We start from the raw sequence: 14,332 nt of genomic DNA, 5'->3' as shown, positions 1-14,332 counted from the left end.
TGCTGCAAACCCTACTGACATCATTTAAACAGAGAAACCCATAAATATACAGAGTGTTCCAAGCAGGAAAGGGTTACAGTAATGAGGCAGTTATGGCACAACCATGGGGGGGGGGTGGTGCTGGTGAGGCAAGAGGGGTGTCCCTTACATGCCCCTGTCTCCCTAATTCCCAACTGCCCCGGTACAACCAACCTTCTCCCTCTGTCCTCCCATAACCCCTGTGGCGCTCATGCCCCGCCCCTTTCCTCTCACAAGCCATAACGCTGCCAGCTGCCCCTTTCCTCTCACAAGCCATAACGCTGGCAGCTGCCCCTATCTGCCCCGCCATTTCCACCCACGGCTTCTGTTCGCCCCCCTTTCCCCCCAGTAGGTTTCATTGCGCACAGGCGATAGCGCCGCCAGTTTCCCACTCCCGCATTCTCACACTAACCCACCCCCGCAGCCCATTTTTGCTCCAGTCTCCGTATTTTTATCCCCGCCCCTTGCTCCACCCCTAGCCCCGCCCCCGCCCTGCCCATCACATTGCACCGAGGCAGGACCCTCACTACACACTGAGCCCCACATGTAAGGGCGACGCCAAGCTCATGCTACGCGACCAATCAGCTTTCTTTCCCCGCCCCCGTCCCGCCCTCCGGTACCCGAGGACCAATGAGAAGGCGAGTGGCTGATGTTGGGCTGGGAGGTGGGGCAGACAGCAGCCAATGAGATGGGTCGATCTGTGCGCACAGGGGGAGGCACGTGTGGTGCTTCACGTGTTTGCAGGAGAGAGACTGGAGCTGGGGAGGTGGCGCCCAGACTGGCACTCACTCACACTACTGACAGTCCGACCGGGAGTCACAGCCTTTTGTGGCAGAAACACTGTGGCAGAGTGACCCACAGGGACACACAATTACCCAGCCTGGGAGGGATTCCTACTGAGACCCCACAGAGACATAAGAGCTGCCCAGCCTGGGAGAGACTACTACTGAGAACAAAAGAGACAACCAACCTTGGAAAGATTTATGGTGAGACCCACAGGCATATGAGATGCACCCAGCTTTGGAGAGACCTCCACTGAGACCCACAGGGGAATAAGAGACCCCGTGCCTTGGACAGACTTATACTAAGACGGTGAGACCCGGAGAAACATAAGAGACACCCAGATTTCAGCTGAGGCCCAAAGGGATATACACTGAGACCCACAGAGATATAAACTGAAATATACAGCTCTGGAGAGACACACTGAGACATACAGCTCTGGAGAGACATACAGGGACCCACCGAGATACACACTGAGACATACAGCTCTGGAGAGACATACTGAGACCCACCAAGATACACACTGAGACATACAGCTCTGGATAGATATACACTGAGACATACAGTTCTGGAGAGACATACAGAGACCCACAGAGTTATACACTGAGACATACAGTTCTGGAGAGACATACAGAGACCCACAGAGTTATACACTGAGACATACAGTTCTGGAGAGACATACTAAGACCCACAGAGATATACACTGAGACATCCAGCTCTGGAGAGACATACAGAGACCCACAGATTTATACACTGAGACATACAGCTCTGGAGAGACATACAGAAACCCACAGATTTATACACTGAGACATACAGCTCTGGAGAGACATACAGAGACCCACAGATTTATACACTGAGACATACAGCTCTGGAGAGACATACAGAGACTCACAGAGTTAAACACTGAGACATACAGTTCTGGAGAGATTTACACTGAGACATACAGCTCTGGAGAGACATACAGAGACCCACAGAGTTATACACTGAGACATAGAGCTCTGGAGAGACATACAGAGACCCACAGAGTTATACACTGAGACATACAGTTCTGGAGAGCTATACACTGAGACATACAGCTCTGGAGAGACCCACAGAGTTATACACTGAGACATACAGCTCTGGAGAGACATACAGAGATACACACTGAGACATCCAGCTTTGCAGAGACACAGAGATATACACTGAGACATACAGCTCTGGAGAGACATACAGAGATATACACTGAGACATACAGCTCTTGAGAGACATACAGAGACCCATAGAGATATATACTGAGACATACAGAGACCCACAGAGATGTACACTGAGTCATACAGAGATGCACACTGAGACATACAGCTCTGGAGAGACATACTGAGACTCACAGAGATATACACTGAGACATACAGCTCTGGAGAGACATACTGAGACCCACGGAGATATACACTGAGACATACAGCTCTGGATAGACATACAGAGATACACTGAGACATACAGCTCTGGATAGACATACAGAGATACACTGAGACATACAGCTCTGGAGAGAGATACATAGATACACACTGAGACATACAGCTCTGGAGAGAGATACAGAGATACACACTGAGACATACAGCTCTGAAGAGACATACAGAGATATACACTGAGACATACAGCTCTGGGAACACATACTGGTGCATACAATGAGATATACAGTCTCATTTCTACTGAGACACTGAGCCTTGAAGAGATATGTACTGAGAACCCCAGATACATACATTGAGACACATAGCACTGAAGAGACCTATGCTGAGAAATGCAATTAGATAGACAGCCTCCTTCCTACTAAAACCCAGAGAGACACAAGAGACGCTCAGCCTTGGAGAGATATTTACTGAGACCCATAGATATATACAGTGCAATGAGACACATAGCACCGAAGAGACATTCTTAGGCATACAATGAGATAGGCAGCCTCAAACAGATTTTTTATGAGACCCCCAGTAGTATACACTAAGGCATACACCCCAGGAGAGACTTGTCCTGAGATACACAGCCAGTGTGTACACGCTGAAGTGACACATAACAAAACCTTTAGGCAGTGAGAGACATATAAAGTGGGAGAGAGACATACAGGGTGGGGTGCCGCACACAGAGTGGGAAAGAAATACAGAGACACAGGTGGGATTGAGCAAAAGCTTGAACGTGATGCACAAGTGTCTTTTTTTAACCTTAAATACTGTGTAATAGACTGCTTAGGAAAGAGAGTGACACAGAATGGGCACAACAGACAGCGTGGGAGTGACAGAGACAGTTTATGAGGCATACATTGGATAATACGAACTATCCATCCATCCTGAGAGTGATAAATTAACCAGTTGCTGCATTGCCTTCAGGCTGGGTGAGAGCTATCCAGACACCCACTGTGGCACTGGGAGAGATATTGTAGGACCTAGAGCTGGCATGACAGAGACAGGCAGAGAGACAGAGTAGCAGTTAGACAGTAGAGGGGAGGCCAACGGCACAGCTAGATACGAGACAGAGGCAGCAAGAGACATACACAAAGCAGTGCTGGGGTGGTGCCAGCGGGGAGACACAAAGCAGGTAACGGGGGAAGGCTGAGAGCACTGATACACCAAATAGACAGCAAGCCTGAGAGATTCCAGACATTTCTAGAGACACAGCCAGAGTGGAGGTGAGTGCCCCTGCTGTGCATTTGCAGTTTACACGGATACCCCCCTCCCTGTTCTACCATTTCTGCGTTGGCATCATTGTGCCCTGATGCTCCATTGTTTGCCCTTTACTCATCATGTGTATAGGGATGGTGTGTGGGAGTGGCTGCTGGGAACGCTGCCCCCTTTTCCTTATCTGGGGGGTGCACACAGCATAATATGCAGATATTAACATGACTTTCGGGAATTATGTGGCGGCAGATCCCCTAATTAAAGGAACAGCAGAGCTTTTTAGCCAGTGCCAGCCTATAGGAGAGCCCTTCAGATTTGCAATATGGAGCCCCAGTGGGTATTTGGGGTGGGGTGCAAGTGGATATATCCTGCTCTCCCTAGAGAATTGTACGCTCAAGCACCCTTCCCCATAGACTTCTTTGTATGCTATTATTTTAATACTGAATTTTAGGATAGAAATATGGAACCTGTTGCATTATAATACTAAAACTCAGCAAAAAAGCATCAACATTTGGACATTGAAGTCCAAACTCCACCCAAAACCTGTAATTTTGTCTAATGAAAGAAATTTTTTTTCTAAGCAGCTTTTCAAAAATATATTCATTACGTCGTCATTGGCTTTAAAGGGGAAGTTAACTTGTAGCACAATGTATAGAGTGCTATTCTTAGACAATACGTAATTGGTCTTCATTTTTTATTATTTGAGGTTTTTGAATTATTTCGATTGTTGGCTAAAAGCCGAATGGGGGTCAGTGGCCCCATTTGAAATCTGGAAAGAGTCAGAAGAGGTAAAATGTAAACAATTCAATTAAGGCTCCACAATATCTCTTATAAAGACTGGAATTGGAAGTGGTGTGGCCCCCAGGCTTTATTTTTTGGATCTGTCCAGTTCCTGTTTAATCATTACCCATGGGAGTCTTGGCACCCATGGGAAGGGCAAGGTCCTTCCTTTGAAGCAGTCATGTGACGTGAGGGCCCTGGATTTTAGGGGTCACGCCTTAACGGCAAAGTAGCTTTAAAGGACAAGTCAACCCAAAATATAATTGTTTGCCTAATAAAAGAAAAGGCAACTTTGCAATATACATTAATTACAAATTTGCAATGGTCTGTAACTTGTTTGTATATATAATTGCTATAAGAAGCAGTGTCTGTCCTTTTCTATTCTCTGGCATTTGAAACAATGTAACACAAGGCAGCAGCCTTGACAGACCTGACTCGCTGGAGGAGACCGACCTTTGCAACATTGTTTAATGTCTATAGCAATTACATTTACACATAACTTTTAAAGCACTAACATTTTTCATGAAATGCACATTGCAAAGTTGCTTGGAATTATGTTTTCTTTTATTAGGCAAAAAGTTATTTTCTCTTTTTTATTTATCCCTGACTGAGTCTTATGTCATATTCTTGCAGTTGGTCAGGACAGGAAGTTAAAGCTACAAAAGAAATCTTCATAGTTTCCTGTATAAGTTCCCTGTGCCCCATTGGTGTAGGAGAGGCCTGTATGATAGGCGTGGCTTCCCTCTCCGGGAGCGCGTGCCCTTAACTGACCTCTTTGGGGCCCTATTATATATCCTGCGATGCGGAAGCCACACAGAGGGAGCGGGGGGGAAGCAAGAAAGAACAGTCAGTATAGAGTTGGCGCTGCCACACTAAATGCCACCCAGAGATGCACAGACGTTGCACCCACTCAAACCCAAACATGAACAAATGTGTGCGCAGCACATTCCAAAGAGATTTCTCTCATTGGGCCCGGGTGACTCAACTGCGCTAAATCAGTGGATGAGTGGGAAGGTGAATGATGGTTTAACTGCCTCACTTTCAAGTTTAATAAGAGTCATGTCCTCCAGCTAGGGACGGTGCATAGTAGTGACAGTGCCTGGAACACCTTAGCCTCCCCTGAAAACCTTCAGTATTTATATAGTCCCTTCCCCAAACTCTCTTGCTCTACTATACACACTGTCATACAGTTATACACACTATCCTACAGTTACAGCCTCTTCCCCTGAACAGTATTACCTTACTATACACCCTATACTACAGCTACATCCTCTTGACTGAACCATCTTACCTTACTATACACACTATACTACAATTCAAACTAAACTATAGCTACAGCATCATCCCTTGAACCATCTCACCTTATTATACATACTACCCCCTACTTTTACACCCCCTTTTCATGCAACCATCTTACTATACTATACCCATTATACCAGGGGTACCATTTGGGTGCAAAGCCCTCTATATAACCCCCTAACTAGACTGCAGAGCAATATACTTCCCCTAGCCTGCTGCAAAATGCACCATGTACTTTTATACAGCTGGGGTGTATGGGGGAATAGTGCAGATATTGAGCCCTGACTAACTTTAATCCTATCCCTTAAGGCGGCCATACACGGGCCGATTCTAGCTGCCGATATTGGTCCCTTAGACAGATTCGGCAGCTAATCGGCCTGTGTAGGGGCACTAACAACGGGCCTCTCCGACCAATATCTGGCCTGGAATTGGTCAGATATCAATCGGGCAGGTTAAAAAATTAAGTTGGATCGGGGACCGCTCGTTGATGCGTACCTATTACCGTCGTTCTAATTCGATCGTTTGGCCCAGGGCCACGCGACCAAATTAGCTTGAATTCACCCGATATCATCCTTCTGTAGGTGAGGATTTTGGAAGAAGATCCACTCGCTTGACGACCTTGCCAAGCGAGCGGATCTTAACGTGTATGGCCATCTTTAGGACGTAGGGAACGTCAGATTCGCTAAGTGTGTCCCTATCTAGGGTAACTATACCAGCATTTGTTGCTAAACCCCTGTTCCTTCATTGCTGACAGTGGGGGTCCCAGAGCATTTAGATGTACTGGTATTGTGGCACTTCTGCTGTTCCTGTGTTGGATATTCTGTGCCAGCCTGCTGTGCCACTGATCATTTATGGGACTGAGTGTGATATTCCCCTGGGACACAGACTCCCTGGCCAATTTATAGTTGATATGTGATGCTGGAGGCAATTAAAGGGACTTGCCACAGGAAACTGATATATTGTAGCCGATGCCAGGCTTGAGTCAGAGCCCATTGTCTTGACTTACCCACTGTGCCACTCCTTTGCTTACACTGCCTTGCACTGTATCACCTTTTCTGAAATATTACCCAAGTACGTACTGTCCTGGGCAGCCTTTGTGCAATCTGCAGGATACACAGCATTTGGGTTTGGCTGGTTGGTATATCAGGGCCTGTGATATTGTACCTTGGCACGTGTCTGTGCAGTCCTTGTTATAGCCAGTATGGTGTCAGGGCAAGGGCAGATGATAGCAGGGTAATTTGTACATATATGTACAGAGCCTTATGCCCCTCCTTAAAAATGTTTTGTCCTATCCCCTCTCTAGTAACAGGATTGTTCCATTATATACTGTAATGCAGGTCCCACCACTATTATTTCTGCTTATGGGGACACATTGGGCTCTGTAAAAAAGAAAAAGCATTACAGAGAACAATGGCAAAATCAGAATGTGCAAGTGAAGATAAAATAATTCCATTCTTTTTTCCAGGTTGCTGATTCCATGATGAACGACACGGAATCCTCTGACTTGCAGTCTTCATATGACTCTATTGTCTCGGCGGGCAGTGGCTCGTCCAGCAATCGGGAGGACCCCGACTATGTGGATTTTGATGTGTTCTTTTCAGATGATCTAGAGGAAGCAAGGAAAGACGAGGAGGATTATGGGAAAGTGACGATGATTCCAAACTCCCGACTGAGCAGCGCGGACCACCCTGTCTTGATACGGCTGGAGAATGAGTACCAGGCCAGGCGGTCTCTGTGGCAGCAGCGGTTAGGGCAGTACCCTGAGGAGATAGTAGGGAGGATCTCATGCCCCAGTCACAACAACCTCCGTCACACGCCTGTGGGCAGTGCAAGCAAACTGGCACAACAGAAACTCTTTGTCTGCTCAGAGGAGGCCAATATAGAGGCCCCACACGGACTCAAAAGGCAATGGAAAAGGGAGGCGGAAATGTCATCCGAATGGTGGCAGGAAAGGCAGGAAAAGAATGTGCCAATGACAGAAGGGGACAGGATATTCGCACAGAAGGTTTGTAGAAATGAAAAGAATAGTGTATCAACCTTTCCTAGGATTTTGGTCAGTATCAGATAGGATCTATAGGACTATACAGATAGCTAGAATCACAGCCATAAAGCAGGGCAGGACTGCTGCTTACAATGGGGGGGATCAGATAGGATCTGTGCCACTGTGACAGAATGCTCTGTTATACAGATAGCTAGAATCTCAGCCATAAAGCAGGGCAGGACTGCTGCTTACAATGGGGGGATCAGATAGGATCTGTGCCACTGTGACAGAATGCTCTGTTATACAGATAGCTAGAATCTCAGCCATAAAGCAGGGCAGGACTGCTGCTTACAATGGGGGGATCAGATAGGATCTGTGCCACTGTGACAGAATACTCTGTTATACAGATAGCTAGAATCTCAGCCATAAAGCAGGGCAGGACTGCTGCTTACAATGGGGGGGATCAGATAGGATCTGTGCCACTGTGACAGAATGCTCTGTTATACAGATAGCTAGAATCTCAGCCATAAAGCAGGGCAGGACTGCTGCTTACAATGGGGGGATCAGATAGGATCTGTGCCACTGTGACAGAATGCTCTGTTATACAGATAGCTAGAATCTCAGCCATAAAGCAGGGCAGGACTGCTGCTTACAATGGGGGGATCAGATAGGATCTGTGCCACTGTGACAGAATGCTCTGTTATACAGATAGCTAGAATCTCAGCCATGAAGCAGGGCAGGACTGCTGCTTACAATGGGGGGGATCAGATAGGATCTGTGCCACTGTGACAGAATGCTCTGTTATACAGATAGCTAGAATCTCAGCCATAAAGCAGGGCAGGACTGCTGCTTACAATGGGGGGATCAGATAGGATCTGTGCCACTGTGACAGAATGCTCTGTTATACAGATAGCTAGAATCTCAGCCATAAAGCAGGGCAGGACTGCTGCTTACAGTGGGTATCAGGTGGGTCCATGGCAACTGTGACTAATATTTTTCCCCTTTTTGTTTAACAGTGTCGGGAACTTCAGGGTTTTATTAAACCTCTGACCAACCTTCTAAACGGGCTAAAAAGAGGACGTTATGATAAAGGTATATCTTTATTTTTCATACTTCTTTGTACTGAACATGATCACAGGATTAATCTGTATGTTTTGTTGGTTGTTAGGGGTTACTTCAGTGCTTGTTAACCCTTTTCCATTGTGGTTTTAAAGGAACAGTTCAGTGTAAAAATTAAATTGGGTAAAATAGATAGGCTGTGCAAAATAAAAAATGTTTTCAATAGGCAAAAATGTCATCTATAAAGGCTGGAGTGGGCAGATGTCTAACATAATAGCCAGAACACTAATTCTTCCTTTACAGCTCTCTTAGCTGTTAGTAGTCAGTGACTTGAGGTGGGGGGGCATATGGGACATAACTGTCAGTTAGTTTGCTATTGAATTTCACCTGCGTGCTCACAAACTAACTGAACAGTTATGTCCCATATAGCCCCCACTCAAGTCACTGATTGGTTACTGACTACTAACAGCTTAGAGAGCTGTAAAGCAGGAAGTAGAGTTCTGGCTATTCTCACTCCAGCCTTTATAGATGACATTTTTGCCTAAAAGGTTAGAGAGCTGAAAGCAGGAAGTAGAGTTCTGGCTATTATGTTAGACATCTGCTCACTCTAGCCTTTATAGATGACATTTTTGCCTAGAAGGTTGGAAAGCTGAAAGCAGGAAGTAGAGTTCTGGCTATTATGTTAGACATCTGCCCACTCCAGCCTTTATAGATTATATTTTTGACTAACTAACTATATTAGGAATAGTTTATATTTTGCGCAGTCTATCTATTTTGCCCAATATTGTCCAATATTTGGATACCTATAGACCCAGTGGTATCCAGCCACACCCTTTGTCTGTTTAGCCATGCCTACAGATGCTCATTATCCCAGTTATATGAGCAGATAAGCATTACAGGTACAAGAGAGCGATGGCATTTTACTGCATAGCAGAATCTGCAAGCCAGGGCAACCTGCTCCCCTGCACCACTTGCCCAATTATACATGAGCAGTGATTGGCTGTAACACCACCACATGTACTGTGTGTCATTAAATATGTTGAACAATGTAGCCTTGGCCTCTCTGCGGGGGGTAAGTGTTCTGTTTATGGGGTTTAGTAAACCTCCCAGGGAATTCCAAGCATTTTCTCTGTTAAACATTTCTAGGAACAAGGCACCCAAAAATAACCAGTTTTTGTCCTATTAGCCTTAGGCAGGAGTCACGTGCACGAAGTACATTCTGTATAGGGGCCCCTTTAAAGGGGCCATAAAGGATTGCCAATTCTAAGCAACTTTTCAATTGGTCTTCATTATTTGTTATAGTTTTTGATTTATGTGCCAACTCTTTGCTTTGTTTAAATGGGGGTCACTGACCCCGGCAGCCAAAAAACCATTGCCCTGTGAGGCTACAATTGTATTGCTACATTTTATTACTTATGTTTCTATTCAGTCCCCCTACTATTCATATTCCAGTCTCTCATCCAAACCACTCCCTGGTTGCTAAGGTAACTTGGACCCTAGCAACCAAATAGCTGCTGAAACTCCGAGCTTCGGAGAGCTCCTGAACTGAAAAAGGTGCCTGGCAATGAAAGGGTTAATGCAGAATGTTACTCCTGGCTGCATACAGTAGGCCTAGCCAGCATAACAAACGCCCTCGGCTCGTCAGATAGAAAAAAAGGATAGGGCCGGTTTCAAATGTTAATGGCTCATTAATGCATCGGGTTGCAGTTTCCATCAGAAGGAAATGTGATAACCGGAGCGTTAGGGATCAGCTGATAAGTGGATCAGAACGCATGGTTGATGGCATTTCTGAAGGCGCAGCACTGCTGTGGGCTTAAAGGGCCAGTAGCATTCAGTAGTATTATTCCACTTTCTTCCTGCTGTGACCTTGCCTACCTGGCTCTGACCCCTTTCTGTCTGTGCACATACTGACCTTTGCTGCCTGCCAGAACCTTGGCCTGGTCCAGCTACATATCATATATATCAGCCCTCCCCTGTGCTCTGGGGGTGCTGCTCAACGCCCCCACCTGAGAAGCACACTGTCTTTTCTGTTAGTGCCATATTGCTGTGCCAGTTGAACCTGTCAATGACACTTACTGAGTCACTAAGTGAGAAGGTAGTATATATGTGGGAGGTATATATAACTTGTCCTTTTATAGGGCCACTGTACTGTCAGATTTCCTTCAAAATTGTTCTTAACACAGTCTTTGCTGGAATAGTGTTATGTGATAGGGACCTTCGATTAAGCTCCACTGGGGCAGGGGCTGATGGGAATGTGATAGGGACCTTAGATTGTAAGCTCACTGGGGCAGGGACTGATGGGAATGGGATAGGGACCTTAGATTGTAAGCTCTCTGGGGCAGGGGCTGATGGGAATGTGATAGGGACCTTCGATTAAGCTCACTGGGGCAGGGGCTGATGGGAATGTGATAGGGACCTTAGATTGTAAGCTCTCTGGGGCAGGGGCTGATGGGAATCTGATAGGGACCTTAGATTGTAAGCTCCACTGAGGCAGGGACTGATGGGAATGTGATAGGGACCTTAGATTGTAAGCTCACTGTGGCAGGGGCTGATGGGAATGATGTATACCTCTGTAATGAAATAAAGAGTATGTGTATGCCAAAATAATTGCAAATGTTACATTTTGAGGATATTTTTCCATTGATTTGACTGTTCACCTTTCTCCCCCCAGCACTGACTCATCTCATGCTCTGCTATGGATATTATTAGAGCCATTGATGTGGGAGCCATAGAGAGTTTATCTCCGGTCCCCTAGCCCTGAGACGTGACTCAGCTCCGGCTGTAAGAGCAGTGCGAGTGCAGGCAGACACCCTTAGAGACCACTCCAAATTCCTGCTGCACTGAAAGAAAGGAAAATAAGAAAGTGCTGCTGATATTGAACCTCTTACTAAAGGTTCTTAAATTAATCCCTTGGGGTTAATATAATTTTATTCTATGGTAGAAACCTCTGGAGGGAGAGAGACACGTGAAGCAGTGCAGTTAGGGGGGCACAAGCAGCAGAGGGTGTTTGTATTGAAATATAGCTTTCATTTATATTGAGAATAGGAGTTTTAGCTACCTGGTTTCAAGAGTCAGAACCAGCAGTGCATGGCCACATCTGTCTTATGTCATTAGAACATTCTCCTCTGTCAGGAAAGAGACGAATAATATCTGTTGTGCTGTACTTTCAGGCCTGAGCTCCTTCCAGCAGAGCGTTGCTATGGATCGGATACAGAGGATTGTGGGAGTTCTGCAGAAGCCAGAAATGGGGTAGGTGTTGTCAAGCCTTTAATAAGCGCCGGTACAGTCAGTCTGTGATCACAATCCACAAACAGATGCATTCAGAGCTACTCTGGTTTCCTCCTCTGCTCCAAAAAAGCAATAGAAAGCGCCTTGAGCTCCTAACATTTCCTAATTAATTTTTAATTTCCCCTTTAAATATTGTTCTTTCACCTGTAGTCGTTAGTAATTGCCCTTTGTTTCCTATGCCGCGCCGGCGCTACTTTCCTTGTCTCACTGCCATGTTCTCGGATTCCAGGGAGCGGTACTTGGCCACGTTGCTACAGGTGGAAATGATGCTCAAGATTTGGTTTCCCGGCGTCACCAGCTCTTCCTCTTCATCATCGTCCTCTTCAGACTGCGACATGGAGGAGCCGCTGTATAAGATGGCCAAGGTAACGGCTATAGTTTTAAACTGGAAGCTGCGCAGAAAATACATGTTGTACTGGGTCATGTGTCCATATTAAATAGCGAATCCCTATCAAGCACATCAGTTGTAGGAGTGCAGCCCTTATACTATAAATACTCATATTAGCCTTTATTTATAATATTAACATTTATTTATAAAGCGCCAACATACCCCGCAGCGCTGTACAATAAGTGGGTTACATACATTGGGCATACAGAGTAACATATAAAGCAATCAATAACCGATACAAGAGGTGAAGAGAGCCCTGCCCAAAAGAGCTTACAATCTACATTATTATTATTATTAACATTTATTTATAAAGTGCCAACATACCCCGCAGCGCTGTACAATAAGTGGGTTTCATACATTGGACATACAGGGTAACATATTAAGCAATCAATAACCGATACAAGAGGGGAAGAGAGCCCTTCCCAAAAGAGCTTACAATCTTTACACTCACTGAACCAATTCAGAAGAGTCTCACTAGGGTGGGTGGGGCCCACTGGGGCTGTACCCTCAGGGCGCCCCCACCCCAGTCATGGACCTTCTTCTTACTACAGTGGGCCGCGATCGAGGGATGAGGGAGAAGCACTTAGGTCAGAGCAAGAGGGGAGCGGCACTGGGTCAATGTGGCCCACCGGGTTTTTTCCTGGTGTCCCGCCGGCCCAGTCTGCACCTAGTCATACTGAATAGTTGTACTCCTTAAATCACAAATCCTTCTCTTTTTTTGACCCCCAACAGAATCCTGATGCCAGTTGTGGAGCGGCAAACAGCTGTCACTCGAGACTGCACCCTTCTCCAAGCAATCTGTATGTAGCAAAGCCAATGGGGAACCCAGCGGCCTCTCAGTTGGACTCCAGTTGGGAGTTGCCCACCATGAACCTGACGTGGATGCACACTGCTCCTATCTGCAACACGTCCCTCGGCCAGGCCGACCTTCACCATCTGAACAGCGCCCTGGGACAGAATGTTTTTGGACCCAACGCCAACAACTGTGGCATTATCTTATTTCTTCACAGTGACTTGGCCTCTTCCTCCCCCTTGCCCCGTTCTAGCTCGGCGGTGCTGGAGGAGAAGCTGGCACCGGTAATAAGTCAACATCTAGGGGGAGAGGAGACCAGAGTAAAGAGACCTCTACGCTGCAGAAGTGCCCCCGCCACTGCGATAGACCACTCACAGTCACGGCCACCCTTAGCCATATGCACTGAGAGACCTGCAGGGGAGAACACTTAAATGGCACAGGAACATATCAGATCTGTTCAGTAAGAACTTTCTCATTAAGAGAGAAGGAAGTGGCATAGGAGTCGGGGCATCATGGCTTCACCCATGCCCAGAAGAGCGAAAGAGATGACAGCAGCAAATGCACAAAGAAACCAAAAGCACCATTATTTTGAGCTTCCGTCCTGCCACCAGTAACATATATTGTGGCAGTGGCACCTGGGCCAAGCAGGCATTGTGGGTAACCTCAAGTAGGACTTGTTGAACACTGTGGGCACCTTTTGTTTGCTGGTGGGATAGTAAATTGTACATCGACAGCAACAAAAGTGCCACAGCTTTGGCAGTGATGCCATGGAGTGGTCCTGCCTCCATCCTGTCCTGCTCCACCTGCTTTCCCACAATGCCAGGCCATCACTCCACTGCTATAATGGGCATTTCTGTGCAATAAAAAAGTCAAATAATCTTGCATTGTTTCGGCCCTCCCTGCCACAACTGCTTTTATTGTGATGCCCAGTATTAGAGATGCCTGGCACAGCTGCCCTCCTTGGCTTTCCCTAAAGACTGCTCTGCCAGCCAATCACATTCATATCCCCCTCCCATTAAAATATAAATGATTTTCTACTTGCACTTGATCTATGGAAGTGTTAGCATGGCACGGCAGGCACACAGAATGAATTAGTAAGCCCTGCCATGGTTGTGGGTAACTACAAGAGGCCCAGAAAGAAAGATGGAACACTGAGTTGGTCCCAACAGGACTTTACTACAGCAAGAAGCATCATGTCTTGTACTTTACAAAGGAGCATTTTAATGATATTTATGGTTACTTCATGATCTTCATGTCTGCTTTGTAGCAATTCTGTGGGTCTCCTCATTAATGGGCTGATATAC

At 46.3% G+C, this 14,332-nt stretch overlaps 1 protein-coding gene across 3 annotated transcripts; it reads left to right on the top strand.

The window, feature by feature from the left end:
* The first annotated feature begins 722 nt into the window (after window positions 1-722).
* Window positions 723-13,907, top strand: ciart (circadian associated repressor of transcription). 3 transcript variants are annotated; one of them, XM_004918912.4, is made up of 6 exons: window positions 723-1,004; window positions 6,985-7,524; window positions 8,517-8,592; window positions 11,730-11,808; window positions 12,077-12,212; window positions 12,968-13,907. In XM_004918912.4, the coding sequence occupies exons 1-6, from the start codon at window positions 1,002-1,004 to the stop codon at window positions 13,457-13,459; spliced, it is 1,326 nt and encodes a 441-aa protein (XP_004918969.1). In that variant the 5' UTR covers window positions 723-1,001; the 3' UTR covers window positions 13,460-13,907. The 3 variants fall into 3 exon arrangements, with proteins under 3 accessions (XP_004918969.1, XP_004918970.1, XP_002938993.2); XM_004918913.4 differs by having other exon boundaries at window positions 723-1,110; XM_002938947.5 differs by lacking the exon at window positions 723-1,004 and adding an exon at window positions 2,052-3,451.
* Window positions 13,908-14,332: the final 425 nt, after the last annotated feature.

Source organism: Xenopus tropicalis, chromosome 8 (assembly GCF_000004195.4).
Source record: "Xenopus tropicalis strain Nigerian chromosome 8, UCB_Xtro_10.0, whole genome shotgun sequence".
NCBI lineage: Eukaryota > Metazoa > Chordata > Amphibia > Anura > Pipidae > Xenopus > Xenopus tropicalis.
The sequence above is the reverse complement of the archived record's forward strand: the minus strand, read 5'-3'. Positions and strand labels throughout refer to the sequence as shown.

Bases quoted from the DNA above. Each gene is read 5' to 3' on its own strand.
- ciart (XM_004918912.4), top strand. The intron at 8,593-11,729 runs GTATATCTTTAT...CTGTACTTTCAG, and splicing joins AAGAGGACGTTATGATAAAG to GCCTGAGCTCCTTCCAGCAG. The intron at 11,809-12,076 runs GTAGGTGTTGTC...CTCGGATTCCAG, and splicing joins CTGCAGAAGCCAGAAATGGG to GGAGCGGTACTTGGCCACGT.